Source organism: Microtus pennsylvanicus, chromosome 3, assembly GCF_037038515.1.
Source record: "Microtus pennsylvanicus isolate mMicPen1 chromosome 3, mMicPen1.hap1, whole genome shotgun sequence".
Taxonomy (NCBI): domain Eukaryota; kingdom Metazoa; phylum Chordata; class Mammalia; order Rodentia; family Cricetidae; genus Microtus; species Microtus pennsylvanicus.
The window spans coordinates 8,402,491-8,427,500 of record NC_134581.1 but is presented as its reverse complement, the minus strand read 5'-3'; the positions used below and the strand labels follow the sequence as shown (position 1 = coordinate 8,427,500).

The following is a 25,010-nucleotide window of genomic DNA, read 5'->3' as shown; positions in this document are numbered from 1 at the left end:
TGGTATTATAGGAACTTCAAACTCGCGTTAGGGAAAACTACGCCGTTTTAGACAGTGCATATTTGTGGTCACCCTACCACAATGGCACCTATTTTTTTATACCCCGAGGTGAAGGACCACTCTTTGTAAAAATATTCGATAGCTCTCTGGATGGATTATTGCTAAAGCAGACAACATTCTTCTAGACTCTTCTACAGTGATTTCGAAGTGGCTCTCCTCAGCTGTGCTTTCTCAAGGAAGACTCTTGGATTGCCCATGCTGGATGTTTCATCTGTTAGAAATTTAAAATACTCTCAAAGCACATGCCAGACTATTTTTCAGAAAAGTATTTTAAAAGGAAGGAAGGAAGGAAGGAAGGAAGGAAGGAAGGAAGGAAGGAAGGTGGGAAGAAGGGAAGGATAAATAGAGGGAGGCAGAGGGAGAGAGGGAGGGAAGGAGGGAGGGAGGGAGGGACGACAGATGGAAGCAAGCAAGCAAATACACCACTACCCTGTGATTGTTGCCCCTCAGCAAGAGGAAAATTCATTTTTAGTGAAAATACTTGATAATTACAACTTTTTTACTTGCTGGTGTCTGTTCACCACAGCAAACAAGTCGGAGCTTAATTTGCTCCATAAGCCTCGACTTGGACAAAACCAGAGTTCTTGGACAGTAAAATTTTATAGACACTTGGACTTTTTTTTGTATTCTTGACTTATTTACATTCAAATCTTCTACTCAGTGAGGCTTAGGTATTTATCCATGGAGGTGACACACTCCTTACCGTTTAGCTGTGGGATCTAAACCTTGTGCTCTTGTTGCTCTAGGTGGTCCTCGCTGGCCTTGAAATGGCCCCGCCCTTTCCCACAGTCATTTAGGATTCAGGCTTTGTGTTGCTTTCATCATTGCTTTAAAACTGCAGCCACAGAATGCCCCCCTCCACAGAATGTCCCCTCTTCTCTCCTCGAGAGATCTATTATTACATGAAACGGTTTATTTTATCATTTGGACATAAACCCATTTGCTTCCCAAAAGACTTCCCTGTGGGGTTTTCTTTCCATATAGATAAAAATAGAACAACAGACTCCCTACCCTGTTCCACACAGGAGAAAGCGTAAAAGGAGGACATCACACTTGAAAGACAAACCGATGTGTCTTTCTCTATCCCTCACTGGAAGAATCTTTACTAGGGCTGGAGAGATGGCTCAGCACTTAAGGGAGCTTCCAGCTCTTCCACAGGGCTTCATTTTGGCTCCAAGTACCTGGGTCAGGTGCAACACAAGTGCCTATACCTCCAGCTCCAGGCGATCTGATGCCCTCTTCTGGTCTCCACTAACACCTTGCCCCCACGTGGCATACAATCAAACAGATACATATATGTAAAAAATTGAGTAAAATAATGAAACGGTCTTTATGCATCTGGAGGCCACATTCTTCAGCAGGAACTTTCCAGAAAACACTGTGCATTGCAAACTTGGTTTATCACTCGAGGAAGGAAGATATTGAATAAAATTGGACTTGCAAGTGGCTCTCAGTCGCTAGCTGGATATGACTTCCCAACATCAAACCGTCCTTCTTCTTGGAGCTTCAAGGTTTCAGGCATCTTTTCTTTTTCTTTCTTTTATTTATTTATTTATTAAATATTTCTGCCTCCTCCCCTCCACCGCCTCCCATTTCCCTCCCGCTCCCCCAATGAAGTCCCCCTCCCTCATCAGCCCGAAGAGCAATCAGGGTTCCCTCCCCTGTGGGAAGTCCAAGGACCACCCACCTCCATCCAGGTCTAGTAAGGTGAGCATCCAAACTGCCTAGGCTCCCACAAAGCCAGTACGTGCAGTAGGATCAAAAACCCATTGCCATTGTTCTTGACTTCTCAGTAGTCCTCATTGTCCGCTATGTTCAGAGAGTCCGGTTTTATCCCATGCTTTTTCAGACCCGGGCCAGCTGGTGTAGCACCATTAAAGTGAGGGGATTGAGAGAGGCACCTCACAGACGGAGTTGCAGTACAAGTAAGCCTTGTTGGTCCCCTAGCAATTCACGACTTAGAGAAAACTTACATAGGAACACTTGTCTGGGGGAGTCTGAGAGTTAAGAGACAGCTAGAGTTGGAATAGCTTTTCAATGTGGTTTGTATTTGGGCGTGTGTGTGTGTGTGTGTGTGTGTGTGTGTGTGTGTGTGTGTGTGTGAACATGTGAACATGCACATGGAGGTGGAGTCCAGAAGACTGCATAGACTTGAGTGAGAAATGGTCCCCCATAGGCTCTGGTACTGGAACACTTGGTCCTCAGATGGTGGTGATGTTCGGGGATATGGAACCTGTAGGAAGTGGAGTCTTGCTGCAGGAAGCTCATCACTGCGGGCTGGTTTTGAGGGTTTACAGTCTCCCCTATTTTGCTTAAGGATGTGATTGTTCAGTTTTCTTCTGTCGCCATCATGACTCCTGCCTGCTGCCATTTCCCCACATCAGGGGACTCTCATCCCTCTAGAACTGTAAGCCAAGAGAAACCCTTTCTACCTGAAGTTTCTGGTTATCACTGTTTATCTCAGCAACAGAAAAGGAACTTTTCTAATTTAACTTTACTAAACATGTAGAAAATTTCTACGTTTAGCTTTATAAACTACTATATATTATAAAAGTTAGAATGTAGAAAACTTCAAATACATGATAAGCAGGAGCCACATTAAGCAATATAACAAGCTAAATGCATGTTGCACAGAAACTGATCTTTTAAAAGATGGAGCTAGGGATCTAAACACACCTTTTGTGGAAGGATATTTGAACTGAAGGAATAAATGCCAGAGGGAGAAAATATTATTATGTGCAGGACGTGTGGTGTACATTGAAATGGCCTCCCCTCTCTTGCTCAGTCCTCGAGTGATTTCTCTTCTCTTGCTTGCAACCAGAGATGGGGTCTTTGCAATGTGCTTAACACTTCACAAAGTCACTTTGTTGTACCCAGGAGAGGCACAGGAGAGCAGCGCTCAGTGAAGGTCGGATTTGTGGAGAGCAGCTGGATCCAGCAGGGACGCCCTACAGGACAGGCAGGCCATGCCTTCTAAGGCCCATGCCCACAATGCATCAAACTAGAGACAGGCCAGGGGGCAGATGTTTCTAGTTACAAAGGCTTCAGAGCTTCAGAAGCTGCAGCCTATTGATTTGAAGAATTTGGACCCTCCCTACACACACACACACACACACACACACACACACAAACAAACAAACAAAACCAAAAAACAACTAAAACTGCAGTAACCTTTGCATTAGAATGATCTGCTCAGTAGGACAAACCAGAGTTACTTGGGTTGCTCACCTGAGGAGACTGAAGTTGGTGTGGCCTTAAGTCACTTCCTAGCCCATAGAAGAAAACGCTGTCTGTTTTATGGGTCGAAGCAATCTTTTATTTTTAAAAAGGAAGTTGATTTGAGAAGGTGATTATTAAGATGCATCCTTTACACATCTGAAACTACCTAACATTAATAATTTCATACACACAAAAATGGAGTACTGAGAAGTGGTTAGAGTTGGGGACAGTTAGAGTCCCAGTTCCTAGCTGATTACAAGGTTCCCCAGCACACCTATAGGACTGATAGCTCGGTAGTCATGTATTTGAGGATTTAAGAAATAATTGTCCCATTGGCTTAAATGAACAAGCACTGCTTTGAAGACTGGGTCTCACTATGCAGCATGGGCATTGCCATGTAGACCAAGCTGGACTTGAACTCACAGAGATCCACTTGCCTCTGTCTGCCAAGTGGGTGCTGGTGTGAAAGGTGTGCTTTACACCACTGCAACCTGCAAGTGCCAGCACTTTTGATTGTTTTAGATTGCTTTAGCGTGTCACTGACATCTCCCAATATTAGCAAACGGCCCTTTGGACCCCAGCATTTTGCACATACACACGACTCTACTAAAAGAGAGGAGATATTTTTCTAGAACATTCTTTCTGCCATTTTCCACTCTTGTCTCCACGCTATGCTGTATACTTCAAGGACCATTTTCTTCTAACTCTCAGATCCTTAAGGGGAGCAGATTATGAAGGATAAAGCATGGAATGGCCACTTCTGCCTCCCCCAGATTGGTTTTCTGGAAGACAGGGGAGTTGGTTGGTTTAGAAAAGTCAGTGATGTCCAGTTTCATCCATATGTCCAAGGTCATCTTAAATTCACATTAGTAGGTAATTGTTGTCAAGTGTGGTGGAGCTGACCTCTGATAGTAGCACTCAGAAATCTGAGGCAGGAGGATTGCTATGAGTTTAAAACCAGCTTGAACTGCCAGATGGATCTTGTGGCTAGCATGCACGTTGTAACCAGCAGAGAGGCAGAGGCAGGCCCTGCAGTGTCAGGAATAAAAGCTAGGCTTTTCTCTCAAGCCTTCCCAGGTTGGTGTTTGGTTTCAGTTTTGTCACAGGGGAAGGAAGAAAACCTTTGGGGACAGTCCTAAAGTTATCCACGGAAATCTAATGATCATTTCTCTTGTGTTCTGTGAAACCCTTGAGTGGGGGCTGTTTTTCGCTGTGAGAAAATACTACAAAGGCGGTTGAAGAAAATGAGAGGTTATTTTGGCTCACAGTTTGAGGCTATAGCCCCTGATGGCAGGGGAGACAGGCAGCAGGAACTCAGGGTTCTGGTCACACTGCACCCCAGTCAGGGAGCAGAGAGAGATGCATGTTGGTACTCAGCTCATGAAGTCTGGTAACCCAGGCCATGGAATGGTGACACCCAAATGATCCCCCCCTGTAGTAATAAGAGCAGCGGGGCTGCGTTCCCAGCACCCCGGCCGCCTGCTAGCTTATGCCTCGAAATAATTACATGGACACTGTATTCTTTTAAACACTGCTTGGCCCATTAGCTCTAGCCCTTACTGGCTAATTCTGATATCCCAATCAACCCATCTCTAATAAATTGTGTGGCACCAGTCTTACTGGGAAAGATTCAACATGTCTGATCTGGCGGCTTGCTTCATCGCGTGCGTCTGCCTCAGAGAGCAGAGCTATCGCGTCTGCCCGGGAGAAGGGAGCATGGCGTCTCTGAGCTCACTTTCTCTTCCTCCCAGCATTCTCTTCTGTTTACTCCACCCACCTATGTTCTCACCTATCAGGGCAAGCAGTTTTTTTACTTAATTAACCAATGACCTTCCTCCATCACCCCCCTTCCAGTTAACTCAATGCCCTCCTGTACACACTTACAGGTTTGTTGCCATGGTGATTCTAAGTCTCAAGGAGATAGCCCAAGGTTCACCACCCAGTGACTCCTTAGGCAAGCAGTGAGAAGTCTCCCTGGTATTGTGATGCAATAGCCTTAGGTGTCTGGCGGTCTTTGCAGGTGCCCTGTCCCCTCAGTGCCCCTGTCATCCCTATGCAAACAACCATCATTGAATCTTTTATTTATTTATTTTTAACAAATTTTAACACCATCCCTTTCTAGTCACTCTTTGGAAACAGAGGACACCAAAATGAGCTTGTGTGTGTGTGTGTGTGTATGTGTGTTTGGGGGTGGAAGAAGGAAACAAGACTTTGCTTTATTGACTTTTACATCTGTGTCAAAGCACGAATCAAATATCTGTGCCAAGGTTTCCACAGGCCTTTCCTCCAAAAGCTGAACTCAGGGAATGGTGAGGCCATGGGGGACGCACCAGCACCACAGAAATCTAATCATTTTTTTTTCAGAGTCCTTGAGACACAGCTTCAGTAGAGAGCACGTGGGGAAGCTTTCCAGTAAACCTGTCAGACATTCTCTCAAACTGCCTCTCTTTAAATCTCTGTCTTAGACTGTCTTCTGCAGACCTCCAGTCAGTCGGGAGCTTTAGGGATTGTGTTTGATGCCCTCAGTTTGCTTATGAAGGGTTTTTTTGATTCTTTGTCTCGGTGCAGACTTATTTTTTAATTTGCAACAGCTAATTACTAATGTCAACACACCACATATGCACAAAGTGGGTCAAATGCTTTCCCACAACTCCCAATCACGTATAAAATAATATGACACCCTATTGATTACCAGCCCCATTGGCCCTAATGGTCACTGTAAATGAAAAGCGAGTGTGATAAATTGGACAAATGGATTAGCAATTTTTGAAGATTTGTTTTATTTATGTGTGTGTATGCATGTGTGTGTGCATGTGCGTGTGTGTGTGTGTGTGTGTGTGTGTGTGTGTGTACACATAGATACCCAGGGAGGCTGGAGGGTGTAAGATGCCCTAGAACTGGAGTGAGAGGAGCTTGTGAGGAGCCTGGCTGGGTGCTGGGAGCTGAACTCAGGTCCTCTGGAAGAGCAGTAGGTGCTCTTTCCATCTTGGAACCATCTCTCCAGCCCTAAATTAGTAATGTTTGAGTGACATTAAAAATAAACTAGTTCATATGGATTTCAGTCATCGTGAAACCATGGGATGATTATACATACCTGTGTGTATGTATGTGGTGTGCTCATATTCAAAATCCATTTTAGCAGTTGTGATTAAAGACTGGCTGTAGAAGGAGTGGTGGGCTGCGTTCCTGCCCAGCTCCCACACTGCTAGCTTTATACCCAAAATAACAACACACAAATTGTGTTCTTTTAAACACTGATTGGCCCATTAGCTCTAGCCTCTTACTGGCTAATTCTCACATCTTGATTAACCCATTTCTAATAATCTGTGTAGCACCATGAGGTGGTAGTTTACCAGGAAGGATCTTAACCTGCATCCATCTTGGAAAGGAGAGTTATATAGCGTCTGTCTGAGGCGTCTGCCTCAATGCCTTCTTCCCAGCATTCTGTTCTGTCTACTCCACCCACCTATGTTCTGACCTATCAGGCCAAGCAGTTTCTTTATTAATTAACCAATGAAAGCAACAGATAGACAGATGACCCTCCTCTATCAACTGGCTATGGAGAGAAAGGGATGAGAAGGAGAGAAGGATGCTCACTTAAGAGGCCCTTGCAGCCTCTGGAAACATCAGTTGGTATTAACACCATGTGGATGATGACATTTCACACATATTCTTCTGTGGAGGTAGCAGAAGCCCACATCGAAGCATGCCTACTTTTCCATCCCATCCACCACTGTAAGATGAGGGGGCGGGGCTGAACACAGGGTTCAGCAGTTAAGAGTGAGTACTGCTCTTACAGAGGACCCATGTCTCAGGCAGCTCACTCCAGCTCCTGGGGATCCAGTGCCCTCTACTGAACTCCACAGGCACTGCACTCAGTACAAGCCTACACACTCACATATACACAATGAAAATGTGAAAATAATTTTTTAAATACACAGTGTACTAATGGTCCAACTGAGGATACTTTCCAAAGTGAAGTGGATGCTGTAGCCATGATTGCAGACTGACACATAAATCAGGGCTCCCTGGGCAAAGCAGCTCTAATTAGGTATTCTTTTGGCTGCACGTTTAAGCCTCACCTTCCTGGTCACCAACGTATGTCAGAGCAGAGGTGAGAGGAGTGTTATGGGAAAAGAAATATGGGGTGGGAGTTACTTGCAAGTCCTAGATTTGAACCAGAAATAGAGTAAGTTTCCTATAAGACAGAGCGGTGTCAAATTGTGTCAAACCCTGTCTACAACACAACAGTCGCCCACTGGAATGGCGATTGTTTTTCTCATTGCTGTGGCCAAATGTGATGAACGGAAACTGACCATCAGGGGAGGGATTGTGAGAGTAGAGTCCCCTGTGGAGGGGAAGGAGAACATGATGGATGCTCGCTGCTGGCTTTCTCCTGTCCTTTCATCGAGACCAGGAACTCAGCCCACGAGGTGCTGCTACCCACGTTCAGGCTGAGTCTTCCCTCAGCGAATCGCTTTGGGAAATGCCCTCACCAGTGTGCTTCCTAGGTGACTCTAACTCCAGTCAGGTTGACAATAGAGATTAGCAGTGTCACCAAATGGCCCTAACCACTGTCCCGGTTCTCCCCTGCACTGTATTCCTCACTGGTGACGTTTAATCACCTTTTCTATCTTAGTGGCTGTCACAAGGTTTTAGTCTTTCTCCTGGGCAGTGACGTGCTGATTGCATTCACCCTGCATTGGGGTTCTCTGAGTCAGGTGCCTAGGTGAAGCTCAGGAGAATGGATCGCTGAACAAGCTATTCCTTCCCAGGTGCTTCCCTAGCAGACTAGGAATTTGTGGCCAATCTTCACTCTCTGTTACTTTAAGGACCATAAAGACATATAAGGAAAGTGGCATTGAGATGTCAGTACACTCTCTCACTACCGAGTTCAGAGTGTTTCTGTTGACCTGAAATGCTGGCTTTTAGAAGAAATGCCCCAAGATTTGCTTATTGCTAAAAGTAAGCGAGAAGTAGAAAGTGTGTGACTGAATTAACGATAATAGCTAGTTAGCCACTGGCCAAAGAAAGAAGTATGGGAGACACCAGCTTTCTCTCAGCCTTCTGAACAGAGCAAGAAAGATCAAAGGGTAGCAAGAAACCAATGCTTCCTGGACTGGTTGAGACTCTGAGATCCATGGATCCTTGATTGCTCCATGTGAAAGACATGAGAAGTGAAATTAAAAAGTTCTGACTGGGGACGGATAGCTGGAGAGAGGGTTCAATCAGTAAGATCCTCAACTTGCAAGCATGAGAACCTGACTGATTCCCGACACCCCACTTCCAAACAGCCAGGCACACTGTGACTCTGGTTAGCTACAGGGTGGGGGAAGGGGAGAGCAGAAGATCCCTGAAGCTCAAGGGCCAGCCATCCTCGCCCATCTGCCTAGCTCCAGATGAGAGAACTTGTCTCAAAAAGTATGGCTGGATGGTGGTGGCGCACACCTTTAATCCCAGCACTTAGGAGGCAGAGGCAGGTAGATCTCTGTGAGTTCGAGGCCAGCCTGGTCTACAGAGCGAGTTCCAGGACAGCCAAGAAAACCCTGTATTGAAAAACAAAAGTATGCCTCTTGAGGACTGGCACCTTTGGTTGGCCTTTTGGTGTTGACTGGGGTCAGTTACTCAGAGAGGTGGAATGCTAGGCTACCGGGAAAAGAAGAAAGCAAGTTTGACACAGAAAGTGAGGTGGGGCTGCTTGCTGTTGGAGACTGTTTGTTTTAAAATCAGAATGATTGAAGGTAAACTAGGCAGAAAATACTGAGGGCCAGCTCTGGTAAAGTCACCGCAGTATTGAGTTTGGGAGATTTATTCTTTTGCTTTTTTCTTTCACTGTGAGAATTCGATGCAGTTCAGGGAGAGCACAAACCCAGACTCAGGGAGATGACATTGGAAGTTGGGGTGAGAGGTTCAACAGTTAAAGGAATGAGTGACTCGGCTTATATAGAAAAAAATCAAAATGGAATCGCTGGGCTCTATTCGGCTCTCCTCCCAGGTTAAAATTTCAGCTGCCGCCGTGAGTTATTAAACAGTGTTGTTTTTATCGAGTGCCCTTTGAGTGCAGAACCCTGCAAAGTAGGTGCTGTATTGCGGTCTAGACAAATTTTAATTTTGTGCTAGCCAGGACCTCTTACACACTGACCACTCTGCTGAAGAACACCATGTTCAGCAGATGCTTACCTCAAAATCCCTGCACCCCAGTGCCCGGCTTCTCAGGCCCTTGGGTGCCATTTGTGTCACGGGGCAGATTTTCCTGTGGGAGGAAATTAGGGCTCTACTAACTCCGATCTGAGAGAATCCGGTCCAAGAGCACTAAGGCAGGAAGAGGCAGGTAGGACAGTGAGGTGAATCTGGTCTGTGCTAAAGCCATTGTGCTTAGCGACTCCTTTGTAACTGAAAAAGCCACAGGGCTGGGGAGGTGGAAATGGCTCAGTCATTGAAGCTCTTGTTGAACAAGCAAGCATGAAGATCTTCATTTAGAACCCAGTTAGAAGCTGGGGAAGTTGCCTGTGCCTGGAATCCTGGTGCTATGATTGGTGAATCTACAGAAGCTGGCAGGCCCTGCCTGGCTCACGTGTAGAATTCCAGACCAATGAGAGACCCCTTCTCACGCAGGCATGCACATGCGTCTCCCACCATCCTCTTTGATAGAACAGTACTAGGGACTGAAGCTGGTACCTTGCAAGTCCTGTAACCGTGCTCTCTGCCATAGAGTTACATTTTATTACTGGGCTGCTTATTTAATTGTGTGTTTATTTTAGACAAGGTCTCCCAGAGTTGCCCACTCAGGCCTTGAACTCACTCAATGGCCCAGGCTAACTTTGACCTTGCCACCCTCCTGCCTCAGCCCCCTGAGTAGTTGTGACGATGGGTAGGCAGCATCAAGTCAGACTTGTCCTTATTTCCAGAACTAGTTAAAATAGTCCCAAGGGACGCATGAAACAATTCTATCAGGACTGAGTGGCATTTTTCTCTACATCTCTGCACTTCCCTCAATTCTTCACTAGATGGCGTTCCAAATCAACCCATAGCCTCTGTGCCAATGTTTTGGTCCAGGGGAAGGTCTCTCCGAGACTTCCCTTCCCCAACTCTTTTTGATGCCTCCAGATGAGCAATGAGGTCCGCATGTTGCTGAGTATTTGATAAGCCGTCCTTGTAAATATTTTTGAAGTGGCTCTTGACGGGAAGCATTTTAAAATCTTAGAATGGTTCTGTGTGATTGGCAGGAAGTTTGGAGAGGCCCATCATTAGTGACCCCACGCACCCAGCTGGTGCCGTGAATCAGGAACAGATTCACTCAGACTCCATAATGGAGACAGTCAGTTCCAACTGCAGGCCACCGTCGTGACAAGGGTGAAATTCAGAGTTTAGGTAGAAAGGAAAAACAGGTGAGAAAGGAAAATATAAAGCAGAATGAATTTGGGACTGGGCAGATGTCTCAGTGACGATCTTGCAAAGCACCAGCTCCTGTTTCAGGGGCCCACAGCTGCCTGCACCTCCAGCTCCAGGGCGAGCTAACGCCCTCTTCTGGCCTCTGAGGTCACCTGTACTCATGTAGCCTGTATATACACACAGAGGCACGAATGCACATAAATCTTTTTTAAAAAAGATAAATTCGTGGAAATGATTAAACCCTGAACTTCGTTTGAATATTTTGTCCACATTTCATGTCTAGGACCTTCCTTTCAAGGCAACTGATGATATAATTTTTTAAAGATACCCACACATTCAACTGATTCAGAAAATATAACAGAGGCTGTCTTTTCAGAAGAAATTGGATTTGAAGATTTTTTGCAAAAAAAAAAAAAAGTACAAAGAGATGTCTGAATTGATGTGACTTCATCACTAGCTAAAACGAATAAGAGTGTGTGCTTCCAATTCAAGTCAACTCCACATTTCTCTTCCTCTCTCCTCCCCGTTTTTCTTTCTTATTCAGACAGCTGGACACATCATCATTTTGACACGTCTGTGCATAATTGGTTCATTGATGTCAGTAGTCAAGGAGACAGTTTGTGTGTGTGTGTGTGTCTGACTATGTACCCCTGTGTGTGTTTGTCTCTCTGTGTCTGTGTGTGTCTGACTATGTGTCTGTGTGTTTGTATGTCTGTGTGTCTCTGTTTCTGTCTGACTGTACATTTGTGTGTATCTCTGTATGATTGTGTGTGAGTGTGTGTCTTTGTGTGTGTATGTGTGTCTGTCTATGTGTGTGTGTGTTTGTAGGAGAGAGAGAGAGAGAGAGAGAGAGAGAGAGAGAGAGAGAGAGAGAGAGGTGCTTGAGGTCGAGAGGCTTATCCATGTAAAGATGTTTCACACCATCTGAGAGTTTGGGTGCAAAAATCCTAGAGGGAGCATGGCTTGCTTATGGCTGTGGTCTATCTGTCATCATAAAACAAAACAAAACAAAACAAAAAAACAAAGCTGGATTTGGACTGATTTGACCCAAAGCCTGCTTGCCATGTGATTCAGTTAATTCAGCCCTGCAGTGATGAGCCCCAGCTGAGGGGCAAGACAAACTCAGGTCTGAGTGGCACCTGCTGTAGACACACTTGTTCCAGAGCGCAGGTCATAAGCATGCCACCACAAAACGCCAATGAGGACTGACGAGTGGGAATTTTTTTAACCCAAGTAGAATTCTTTCTGACCAGAATGTCTCAGGACTCTGCTGTCTTTCTGTGTTCAAACTCATCTTATTCCAGTGGTCTGGAGAGATGGCTCAGTGGTTAAGAGCAGTGCTTACTGCTCTTTGAGAGAACCCAAGTTCAGACCCCAGCACCCACATTGGTTGGCTCACAACTCAGGCTCTAGGGCACCCAGTACCCTCTGCTGGCCTCTGCAGACACTTGCACACACATGGCATATACACACGTGCACGCATGGACACATGAATAAATCTTGTTAAAAGTCGTATACTGTTTCATTTCCAGTCTCCTGCACTGAGGGCCACTGAGCACTAAAAAGCTCTGCAAATGTGGTTTTCGTCTGGTTTTCGTCCTTACACCACACCGGGGCCGCTGCTTCTGTTTTTTGGCATAGGAAGCATGATGGGCAGGGCTTGGAATCCATCTCTGATGAGGGAAGAGTAGAAAAAAGGAGATGCTACTTCACACACAATGTGTCTACCCCCCTGTTTCTTCACTGTCCACAGATGAGCCTCTGGCTGTTTCCCATGAGCCTCGGGAATGCATTGATGGTGGAAACCTTCTGTCTACTTGCTTTTCATAGTTAATATGGGGGTTCACATACTTAGATCAATTTGCTGAAAAGAATTTCCAGATTCAAGGTCTTAGGGATTGCAGGATTCAGGGCTTTCAATGACTAGGTTCCGAAGTCAAGACATTCATGCCTTTTCCACGGAACAACAACATTACCTGTACATATTCCAGGAATACGTCACAGGAGAATCTGAGGCCTGGCTCCAATGATGCTTCTCAAACCCTGTTGGTGGTGGATTAATGAGTGTCGTCATTGCTCAGTCCCTTTGTGTTTAAGTATATAAAAGCCTCTGTCACCTCCGTGTGGCCTTAACTACTCTACAAATGATACCTGCTATAATAACCACTGTTCCGTTGCTGTCATAAAACACCACAATCTAAAGCAACTTACAGAACTAGACTTTGGTTTATGCTTCCAAAGAGCGAGTCCATGACAGCTCCGAGGGAGGTGTGGCCAGGGGAAGGAGTGAGAAATCGCATCTCCATCTGCACACGGGAAGCAGAGATAGAGAACAGGATGTGGGGCCAGGCGGTAAAACCTCAACTCCTACCTTCAGTGACATACTCCCTCTAGCAAGACTGCACTTCCTAAACAGTCCATTACCACCCCCACATAGCGCCACCAACTGGGCACAGTTTACAAATACAGCGGGGACATTCTTATTCAAGCCAGAGCACCTTCTCTGTATGGTGGAACTGGGTCCCTTTGAGCTGACTAGCATATGTTGCTGAAGGTGACATCCCCAATTCAGTCCAGATCATTACTGGAGTAGTGTTCACACCTACAGTAAGGTCGAATGAGAGATTTGGTAAAGCATCATGTCATTCAGGGAAAGGATGCCGTTCTTAGAGACTTAGGTCATTTCTTTCCCCGAGAGGGTAAGATGTGGGGAGGGCATCTCAGCATTTTGGAGCGAGTACCACCTCAAGTGCTTTGTCCCAGCCGTGGGACGCTGACTACCATAGCTACTGGACACATTTGTGCCTGATTATTCAAGAGAGAAGACATTCAAGAGAATGCAGAGCAACGTACCAGTTCACGGCTTGGGAGAAGAAGGTGAAGACGCCTGTCAGTCACAAGACTGATCACCATATAACCCAGGAGTCTCTTCATGCGGCAGGGAACACTCAAGTCTTATTTGCTAACCTCTGTCCACGTGGGACAAAGCTGGGATGCACCATTTTGGGTATTTCACAAACTGGTGCAGAACACACCAATTTTCTACCATTCAAAATATAAAGAGGATTTCCTTAATCACTTCTCCACACTATTTTCTGAAATAAAGTCTCTTGTGGAGTCTGGAGATCTCCAATTTAGCTAGGTTGGCTAGCCAGAAAGCCTCAGGGAACTTCCTGCCTCTGCTTCCCCAGCACTGGGAGGGATCCTCCTGCCTCTGCTTCCCCAGAACTAGGAGGGATCCTCCCGCCTCTGCCTTCCCAGCACTGAGATTATAAGCACACTCCTCCAGTCCCACCTCTATGGAGGTCCATGGGGACTGAACCCAGGGCCTCTCGCTTTAGCAGCAAGCATCCATCTTGCCTGTAACCATCTCTCAAGGCCCTACAGTCAGAGGTTCTCTCTCTCCCTCTCCTCTCTGCCTGGGCTGTCCTCCTGTGTTTCATTCCAGCCACCCAGTCTCACCCCCATCTGCCACACACTTCTCTATCGCCTTCTAGAGTGAGGACCTAAAACTTGTGAATGATCCACCCAGGGGTAAACTCGGGCCGGCGATGGCTTATCCATTTTACTCCAATCGGTGTGCTATGCCAAGACACGTCTGTTGTTTCATGTTTCCGCGTTCTATTTGCCGTGGTTGTAAAATAGAAACTAAAATCTCCTGAACTGCTGCCTAGTAATATAAGTTTCAATTTCCCTTGGAAAAAAAAAAAAAAACCCGACTCCTTTGTGAGCCCAGAGATGAAAGCGGCCTGTTAAATGCAGATACGCCTGACCCAGCGTCCTGGAGGTCAGCAAAGCAGGAGGAGGCATGAAAGGTGCTCTCCCAAACTGGGTCGGAGATGTGTTAAAAGATGAGAGGGTTATTTCATGAATCTTTACAATAATCCACTCTCCCAGGTTGAAGCAATTTCTGTAGTGTTTTGGGGGCCCTGTCTGGAGAGATGGATCAGCCAGCCTGTGCCGCATACGGCGTCCCACCCAGGTTCCATTTTTTAGGGCTCCATTCGGTAGAATCCATTATTTTAGAAGCCAAGTAAAAAGCAGTCCTTCAAGTGTAATTTTCATCATTTTTTCCTACCTGTCTCTGAATGCATTTAAACAATATAATCTGAAATTGTGTTTCCCACTTCCGCAGGTAAAGAAAGGATGTGAACTTTAGAAATTCTGACTTAAAACAAATCTGTTCTGTGACCTTCAACCCTGACAGGAGGCAGAGGGGTCACCTGCAGTACCCGCTGAGGTCTGGGGTGACGTGTTGGAGTAACATATGTTGACTGTGAAACCCTTCCTTCCACATGAGATCAGTGGCAAATGAGAAACCCTGTAGTGTCAGCTGAAGTTAATGTGCCTCTGGTCCACGCAGGGGTGGTGGGGACACGGACGTTAAAATACATAAAAAGAGAAAATACCAAACACATTTATTATAGGCTGTGTAATTGTGGGTCTGTGAAACGGAAGGGCAGTGGCTGAATGCCGTTCAGAATTGTGCCGTCATCAATACACAAAGCTGAGGACAGAAAGCGTTTCCTACCTGGAGAGTAAGAGCCAGAGGCAAGAAACTGGCAGCCCTTTACTCCACATGACTTCATTATGATAATTTAAAAATGTATATATTACATATTATTATGATAAATAATATATATTATTATATAACTAAGAGCTAACTTAAAGAAAAAGATAGTACTTGAAGCTCAAAATTATAATACTTTTATACAAATAAAATCTGAACTTAATGTTCCAGGTGCAATTTGTTTCATATGTTATCGATTGTAGTCATTTTTATTTTAAAAAATTTTATCACATTTACTTAAGTGTTTGTGTGTATGTGAGTGCATCTGTGTTGGAGGAGGGGGCCGCTTGTTTGTTCCCAGCTGCTTAGCCCCGAAATAATCACACAGAAACTGTATTAATTAAATCACTGCTTGGCCCATTAGCTCTAACTTCTTATTGGCTAACTCTTACATATTAATTTAACCCATTCCTATTAATCTGTGTATCACCACATGGCTGTGGCTTACCGGCTAAAGTTTGGGCGTCCGCCTCTGACCAGGCTACATGGCTTCTCTCTGACTCTGCTTCCTTTCTCCCAGCATTCCGTTTAGTTTTCCCCAAAGCAGTTCCTTTATTATCCAATGATATTCACAGCACACAGAGGGAAATCCCACATCACATATGTGTGTCCACAGTTGCCACAGTGCATGTGTGGAATTCAGAGGACATCTTGCAGCAGTTTGTTCTCCTGATGTACCCTGTTGGTTCCTGGGATTGAACTCAGGTCAGCAGGCTTGGTATCAGGCAGATTTTCCTGGGAGCTGCTTCCCTTAAAGGTTGCCATTTTTAATGGTTGTTTTCTGCTCTATACTGTGTGGGTCAGGAAGAAGCAACTTAAGGAAAGAGTTTACTTTAGCTCATGGTCTAAGGGTGTCATCTAAATGGCCGCAGGTTTATTCCTAAGTACTAGGCAAAGACATTGTATTTAAGGCCCCAAAGAGCCTTGTTTGCTGTTAGAAGCTTATTGGCATGGAATTAATCAGTCACCAAAATCTCAGCACATGATTACTTCATGCCAAGTGATGAGTATGTGTACCATTCTCAAAGAAAGTTGCCCTGAGATAATCTGTGATAGTCAGCATCTTCATCTTCCTTAGCACGCTCCTCAAATGGTCCTTCCATCCCCAAGGTTTGCTTGCTTCCCTGGAGGATGAACCGAGGGCTCTATGCTTCTACATTCTAGCTCTACAGGTGAGGTTTGAATGCTATCCTTGCATCAATTCAGGGAGGAAAGCCCTTGTCTCTGCTGAGATAGCCAAGGGAAGGATGCAGAGATACTGGACCATCGCCTCACAGGATCCAGAAAGAAATGGGAATGGGCTCTTGTTTGCTCACTCTTCAAAGATGCCATCTTTCCCAAGTGGTCATTTTAAGAATCCTCGAGAAACATGAAAACCGTTTTCAACTCTCAGCTTCCCACTTCTGCTGACCCTTAAATTTTGTTATTTTCTTTGGTCCACAGCAAGGTTAGTGACACATGGGGAAAACAGGAAGGACTCACAGGTGTCAGGGCATCACCACTGACACGTGGTGCCGAACAAAGACACCTTAACATTTGAGGCAACAGGATTCCTCCATGGGCTGGGTTATTTCAAGCCTTATGGGTTATTCAATATCCATGATCTTGGGGACACTAAATGCAAGGAGCACTCCATGGTCATTGCAGCAATCTTAAATGGTTTGACGTGTTCTCTCTCTCTGTCTCTCTCTGTGTGTTTCTCTCAGTCTCTCTCTGTTCCCTCTGTCTTTCTCTCTGTGTGTGTCTCTCTCCTCTCTATCTCTCTCTCCCTGTCTCTGTCTCTCTGTCTCTCTCTCTCTCTGTATGATTGTTTGTAATAAGAGGTCAACATTGGATGTATTCCCACACTTTATTTTTCGAGGAGTATTCTCTTTCCAAATGTGGAGCTCATCAAATTTACAATGCCAGTCTGCTACCCAAAATGCAGGGATCCCCTTGTCTCTGCCTCCCGCGTCCTGAAATTGTAGGCACCCCACCACAGTTGGTTTATACGTGGGTGCTGGGATCTGATCTGGAGTCCCCGTGGTGTTTTGTAATATGCACTTCACCATTCCCCCCAGCCCCCTGACATGCTTTCTCAAGCCCCTGTGCCATTGCTTCTGCCTCTGCTGGAATTTACTGAGCTATGCCTCACTTCTTGGTGCACAAACGAAATCTCTGAATGTGGGCGGAAATGTGGGTGTTGACCCCAAACAGCTCTTCAGCTGCTATTAGCTCAACTGGCTGCCGGGACAAAATGGAGTATTAAGCTTTGCTTTATAGAGGGTGTAGGATGTTTATTGTGTCCATTCTTCAGCTAAAGCTTTCGGTTCAGTTTGCTTTGTTTTTATGACTGTTCATTTTGGCTGGCCTCAGATATATGGCTGACATTAGGTTTACTGGAACATCTGCCGTGGTTGCCTCTGTGATGTAAACACCACCAGTGAAGCTAGCCACCTCTTTCAGTCACCAAGGCCCTAAACTCCTCATTTTGATACCTGCTCTTGTGTCGTCTTTTTCTAACTTGTGTTAGAAAAATCGTGAATGGGGTAGTTTTTTGAAATGGAGGCACAATTTATTTTGACTTCAGATGTTCTCTAGAGAGAAATTAGGCTAAAAATATTCATAGTTGAAAAGGGTGTGTCTAGAGAAATGTAGCCATTTCTTCATGTTCTGCCAAGCTGAAACCATCTTTTAGATGCATGTGATTTCATGGGCGACAGATCACCAATTTTATATCATTTAAGCTTGAGAGACTTACACAGATATATTTCAACTCTAAATTATGGGACAGGGCTATCAGGGCAAGTGCACTGTGCAAAGGAGTAAGACAAGTAAAAAATTAAAGCAAGTGAGATCCTAAGATGTGGGCAGAAAATACATTGAAAGGAGAAAATTGACTCTTCAAGCATTCAAAATGAAAACGCTCATTGTTTTCTGGGGCATGTTTAAATGTTTTGAATACTTTATCAAGTTTTACCATTAACAAACAACTTGGCTAACTTCTCCAAAGGTCATCGGTTTTGAAAGTTTTTTCTTGTGGAAAATTGACATAAGCAATCCAGGAAGAGAAGAGTTCATCCCCACTCTCTGCTCTCCTAGGATTGCATTTCCGGCCGCAATGCCCTTCCCTCATCATCTACCTTGCTGCTGTCTCTGCAGACACCCCAGCAAGGAGACCTTTTTATTCCTTGATTACCAAAGAACACTGGAGTTCCTTTGAGAGTTTAAAGACCACCAGGCGTATCTCTCCAAGTCTAAACCCAGCTGCTCTGAAGGGGTCTGAAGCCAGGTGCCCTGCAGCTTTAAAGCACCTGTAGGAAACACCAGCCTTGCTCCTCAAGCTCCGTGTGATAGCGAGATACATGGCAGACTGCAGGGGAGCTGGGGAAACTTAGAGACACTTTAGAACTTGGGCTTCGTGATCATGTCTTCAACCCCCAGAAATAGCTTCTTCACCCACAAAGCAGACCTGTATTCTGGATAGTTGTGTAAACACAGACCTTTCTAGAAAACCTTAGAAAGTCATTTCTATCCATTCTAAATTTCCAGCGGTGTGGCTCCGCTGTGAAACACCGTTAAGGTGATTAATGACAGCTCAACTTTCTGAAGGAACAAATAAGTTTGCATTGTCCAGGCTGGAAGAAAAGTTGGAGCCTGAATGAAAGATTGTATAGTCACAGAATGCATGAGGTGTGAGATCCCGTGTCTAAACCAACTAAGGAACAAAGGCTGTCGTCTTATGAATGGTGGGATACAGCAGATGCTTGGGGAGAAGGAATCAGTCAGAAGCTGTAGGTTTCTCACACTTCTGAAGATGTCACAGAGGGACAAAAAGGCAGGGGGAGGGTGGGGTGAGGGACCAGGTGCAAATTAAAATTGACTTAAAGCATATTAATTTAAAGAAATGAGTGATATAGTTCATAATGGGAGTGTCTAACAGATTCTGAGCTCAATGACCTGATTTTTGTATAGTTTGTCACATAAGTAACAATGTGACAAAATATTATCAGACATTGTACGAGGGTGTAGTGGCAATGCCCCATACCCCTGATGCCTGACTTTGCCTGTGGAAGACACACATATATGTATGTATGTATGTATGTATGTATGTATGTATGTATGTATATGTGTGTGGATGGATGCACATATATACAAAAGATATGCACATATATACAAAAGATATGTAAAGTTTTTTTAAATGCTCAGGCAAAGCATTATAGGGCCAAAAAAACAAAACAAAACAAAACAAACAAAAATACCCAACAATTTCCAAAAACCTCATTGAGTCCATTTTGGGTGGTCCTCTACTGCTGGACATTGAGCCTGGCCTTCCGTATGGTTTGTGTGGTAGGTGAGACTCCTTTAGAGAAAGCAGTATTTCCACTGTGAGAGGGTGTCGACTGTAACTTAGTTTAAGATCTATTTCATTTTTAAATCTTTGTATCTGTGTCTTCTATGAATTAGTGTGCAGGAATCCACAGGGGTCAGAAGACGACATCAGATCTCCCTGGAACTGGAAGTCCAGGAGGTTGTGAGCAGCCATGCGGGTGTTGGGAACTGAATCTGGATCCTCCATAAGGGCACTAAGCATGCTTAACTGTTGAGCCACCTCTCCAGGCCTCTTGTTTTGATTTTTTTGAGACAGGATCTCATGTAGCCTAGGTAAGACTTACATTCTAGATCTTTCCCCCTCCATGAGTGTTGAGATTACAGGTGTGCCCCCACTCCACCCAGGGATGTATATCTGTGTTAGCATAAAGTATGGACACATTGTCAAAGCACTGTTATTTTCTGGACATGACTATTGATCTCCATCCAAGGCAGAGGTGCTGCTAGGCCACTTGCTTCTCAAATGGCTACACTTGGTCAGGGAGAGTCATTTTATCTTGTGCTCCCTTCTGTATAAACACCTCTTGCTAAATACGCAGCACTACCAAGTGTTACAGACGACAAACAGAATGCCGTTGAAATGACCTAGTCATTACGGGAACGAAATTTAAGAGGGGAAACAGAAATCCTATGGAAACACTGAGAGGAAGCTGTGCAATGAAATAGAAATGTCAGGATCTTCCTCCACTTAAGATTCAGGAACCAAGCGCACTGAGGCACAGGGAAAGAATTTGATTTACAATTTGAAGGAAACGCAGCGGTAAAATAATTGAGAGCCGGAAAGCAATCTTAGCTTTGCCAAATTGCTTTTCCCCGTGCACGCTCCATTTAGGCGCGGGACTCGTGTACTTACGTTTAGTTTGCGCATATTTCCTTTCCCCTGTGAATATTCCATCCTGCCAGATTAGGCCAGCCGAAAGACAATATCAAAATTGCCTGGTATCAGAGTTTTCCTTGCAGCCTGATAAACAAAACATGCTTGGTGTTTTTTAAGTACAGAGGTGTTAATCCGACAGTGAAACAAGCCTGGTCTTTACAGTAAAAACATGAGTTCTTTCAAATTAGTCTGAAATGAGTGTTGCGAAGCACAAAGAACTGGCAAAATATTTGTTAACAGTAATAATTACTACCATTACCGTGATGATTTGAGCTAGAGATTCAACAGGTTGTGGCTTTGGGGCTCCCCGGGACTTTCTTAGCTACTTGGTGTTTTTAAACAGAGGAGGCCTTTACTCTGTGCATAGCAGTGACTTCTTCTGGGGAATAATTTTAGTAAATTCCCTTCTGTACTCTGTCAAACCCCAGCTCGGCTCCTTCTCTGAGACTAGCGATGTTTTATTACTTCTTTGTAATCTCAGAGAACCAGTAACAAACTTGAATTTAGGAAGTTTCTGTCTCTACGGGAGTTTTTGCCTTGCGGAAACTTGTGTACTTTTGTGCCAGACACAAGAGTGGGATTTGAAGCTTCCAGCACATCTTTTTATTAAAAACATATCCTCTTCTGTGTGCAGTTTGTGGCATTAGGAAGCATTTCTGGGGCTGACAAGCTGCCTCAGTAGGTGAAGGTGCTTGCGGCCAGGCCTGGCAACCTCGGTTGGTTAGTGGGGGGTGGGGGTGGGAGGGGGGGCACTGACTCTTAGAAATTGTCCTCTGACCTCCATACATGTGGTAGTGGCATGCACCCCACAAATAAATAAATATAATGTGAAAAAGGTTAAAGCAAACTTACTTCTGGTTTGCTTATAAACCATGGCAGCCTGACAGATCATTTTGATAATAGCTTCACTGAGCCTTGGGAGTGTCATAAGCCAGTGTGATGTCCCACATGCTCTTCACAGGTGGAGCAGGAAATGCCCTTTTTGAGAGAAGAACTGGAGGCACTGAAAGTGAGCAGGGCACAAACATGCAAATGGGGCTGAAGCCCAGAGCAAGCCTGCTTTAAATTAAAAGTGGGTGGAGCCAGAGCTGGTTCTGTGCTGCGGAACTGGAAGCGCATTTGTACACTTATATACATTTTTGATGGGGAAAGCCCTGTTAATCAATAATCTTTAAGAGGTGGGTCTTAGTTAAGGTGTGGCCTCGCTGGGACCCAGGGTGAAAGGTGTGCACCTTCCTGTGCGGGCTCTCTGCGCCTTTTCTTAAAGGACATTGCTCTGCTTGGATTTCTTGTTTCCTGTTTCATGAGTTTTCCCCTTGTAATAAATAAAATATAATTGTTTTATCCTTAGCCAGCCTGGTTATTTCAACACATTTTATTTTCTCATCTTTGATGGAAAGGGTTTTTGTTTTATTTTCTTGTCCTTAGATTGAGGATTTTCAAATGCTTAAAATCTTAAGATTTCTCTTAAAGAGAGGAATGATAGCTCAAGGACCCATTACCATTCTATAAACTAGGCTCACCAGGAATCATCTAGGGCATTCAAGCCAGGTGCAGCCATGTGCACCTATAACCCTGCCACTAGGGGCAGAGACAGATCCTGAGAACTCATTGGTCAGCCAGAGTAGCTGAAATGGCAAGTTTCGGGTTCAGTAAGGGACCCCATGTCCTACGTAGTTTTAATTATCAACTTAACATAGCCTAGAGCCACTTGAGAAGGGTGTCTCAACAGAGCGACTCCCCATATCATATTGAATTTACCTGTGGAAGAGTGTCCTGGCTAATTGATGTAGGAGGTCCCAGCCCACTGTGGGCAGCAACATTCCCTGGGCAGATGGTCCTGGGCTGTATAAGAAAAGGACAGCAAGCAATGTCCCTCCATGGTTTCTGTTTCACGTCCCTGCCCTGACATCTTTTGATGCTGGACTGTAATATATAAAATGAAGTGAACTCCTTCCTACCCTAAATTGGTTTTTTTTTTAGCAGTGTTGAATCCCAGCAACAGACGGAACTCGAAGACTCTCATGTGCCTGACTTCCTCCTCTGTAAATAGACATGCCTCCAGCAGCTCCTCGTGGTATCATAAAGGCGAGCTAACACAGCCCAGCCACTTGACTTGGTGTACAAATGCTGTACACTCTCGACGGGTTATTATTATGTCAGACTCGAGGACAAGACTGAGGCCCACACCAATTGACTAAAGGCCGGTTGACATGCTCTGACCGTTGCTTTTATCTGTGCCCTCTTCCCCCTTGCAGGTGGCCCCAGCCATTAAGGAGAAAATGATGAAGAAGGGAAGTCTCATGCTGGGCTACCAGCCCCACAGAGGGAAGGTCAACTTCTTCCGCCAAGTGGTCATCAGCCCTCAAGTGAGCCGGGAAGACATGGACTTCCTGCTGGATGAGATCGACAGCCTGGGGAGGGATATGTAGCCACGGCTTCCATTCCCCCAGAGGCACCACTCCTGTCCTGGGGAGGGACACAGATCCAGCGCATCTGGACACATCCTAGGTAGATGACAACCCTTCTGGTGAGATTAGCAAACATTCCCACTCCCACCAGAAAGCCAAAATGCTATGCGAATACTCCTAAGGGTTCTTTGGCTGCCTGCTGTTACCGGCTGTAGAATGGAGAAAGCTGAAGCAATAAAAAGTTATTCCCTCAAATGTCATCCCTGGAAACTACCCTGAGGAGGCTCTAGGCAGTGCCTGTGGATGGATATTGGATTGTCGGCTCTTATTGTTTATTAAAGAACACAGAAACACACAGTGTAGAGCCTACAGCAGCAAACCTCACAATGCAGCCCCTGTGCCACCGCAAAAACATCACCAAGGAACTTACTAAAACCTCACACTCCCCAGCCTCGCCCCACACCATCCAAATCGGCAACTCTGGCTCTAGCATCCCAAGTTTTAATAAACACAAGTGGTGAGCCTTTCGCACAGTAAAATCTGAGAAACGATGGTCCAGGGAAAACCTTGGCTGGTGCTTTGCCAGAAAAAGCCAGGCTTTGAAAATTACAACTGTTGTGTTTGTACCACCAATGTTCAGGGTGCCTGAAACATGGCAATCACTCTCTCTCTCTCTCTCTCTCTCTCTCTCTCTCTCTCTCTCTCTCTCTCTCTCTCTCTCTCACACACACACACACACACACACACACACACACACACACATTGACTGTGCAAGATTTTTACTGCCTAAAACTGTATTTTTATTTGGGCTGAATTTTTTTTTCCCAAGGAGTGAAAATGAATCATTATCTATCCTAATTTATCTGAGCTAGAGATCGGGGTAAAAACCAAATACTTTGTAGTGTGACTTCTTGATCAGTGATAAATGAACACTGATCTATTTCTCCAAATATGTCATTGGGTAGAAACAAACACTGCACATCTGTGTGGGTCTCTAACCCTCTTCTAGACTTGGGAATGCAGTTTTTATCTTCGCTCTCAGCTTTGTAGGGGTAGAATAAGTTACCATAAGTGAAGTCCGAGGCAACAGCATTCTCTTTCCCAAACTCTGACTTGTCACTGGGACATTTTTGGTGGTCTCTCTTAGTGGAGACTCTAGCATCGGAGACCGTCGCATGGCAGTACTTCATTTTTCATGAGCATAGATGATTGTAGCTTTCTCTCTAACCATCGTCTGAGATTTCTTTCTAGAGGGTTCTCTTTGACTAAGAAATGGACAGGATTCAGGGATGAGGGTGTAGAATGAAGGCTGTGTGGTGAGAGCTGACCAGGTGTTGGATTGATGAACACCACCTCATCCTGTATCTCTAACTCACGCCATTTAAATGTTGAGAAGCTGATGTGTGCTGTGTAGTGCCCGCTGAGCCTCTTCACTGTAGAGTACGTGGTCTTGCCGCTAGCTCCATTCATCAAGGGCTTCTTCTCTTCATTTTCTGAACTACTTCAAACTCCCTGGTGGTGGCAGCTATCTGTGCATGACTTGATTCTTGTTACCTTTTAAAAACTGCCTACCTAAAATGCTCCTAAAACTGATGTCTGAAATAAGCTGTATTTGGTGAAATAAAAAGCCATGTTAGCACTGCGTGTGATTGGCAGTTCTTTCTCTGTCAGTTCTTTTTCCACAGGTGATATCAATACATTTTTAAGAAATGAACTAGATTCAACTGGAAATTTAGCTTACCAGTGGAAGACACTAGAAATGGTCTGTCTTATTCAACACCTAAAAAAAATTGGAAAAGAATGTTTAGCAAGGTATGGGTTTGTTGTTTGGTCATTTTTTTCCTACTAGGCAATCATGGGAAACTGAATAGCCATAGCTCAGGTCCCACTGAGCCATTGATGAGATGTGGTAGTTTTATTGATTGATGGAAAATACCACTGGGATCAGATAGTTTACAATCCCATTATTTTTGTGTGTTTCTTGAAATATTCTGCTAATACTATCAATCAGGTATTTGGCTCGATGGTTATAAGAATAATCATTTGGGAGGATAGGGTGACAGCTCACTCAGTAAAACATTTGCCTTAGAAACATGAAGACCCAAGTCAG

The 25,010-nt window shown here is 44.9% G+C and overlaps 1 protein-coding gene across 5 annotated transcripts in view; it reads left to right on the top strand.

The window, feature by feature from the left end:
• Positions 1-24,537, top strand: part of Gadl1 (glutamate decarboxylase like 1) — a 179,039-nt gene extending 154,502 nt beyond the window's left edge. For all 5 annotated transcript variants that reach the window (XM_075964241.1, XM_075964243.1, XM_075964239.1 and 2 more), the window contains one exon: positions 22,748-24,537. In XM_075964241.1, the coding sequence (XP_075820356.1) occupies positions 22,748-22,921 (174 nt within the window). In that variant the 3' untranslated portion in view covers positions 22,922-24,537. The remainder of the gene's footprint in view (positions 1-22,747) is intronic.
• Positions 24,538-25,010: the final 473 nt, after the last annotated feature.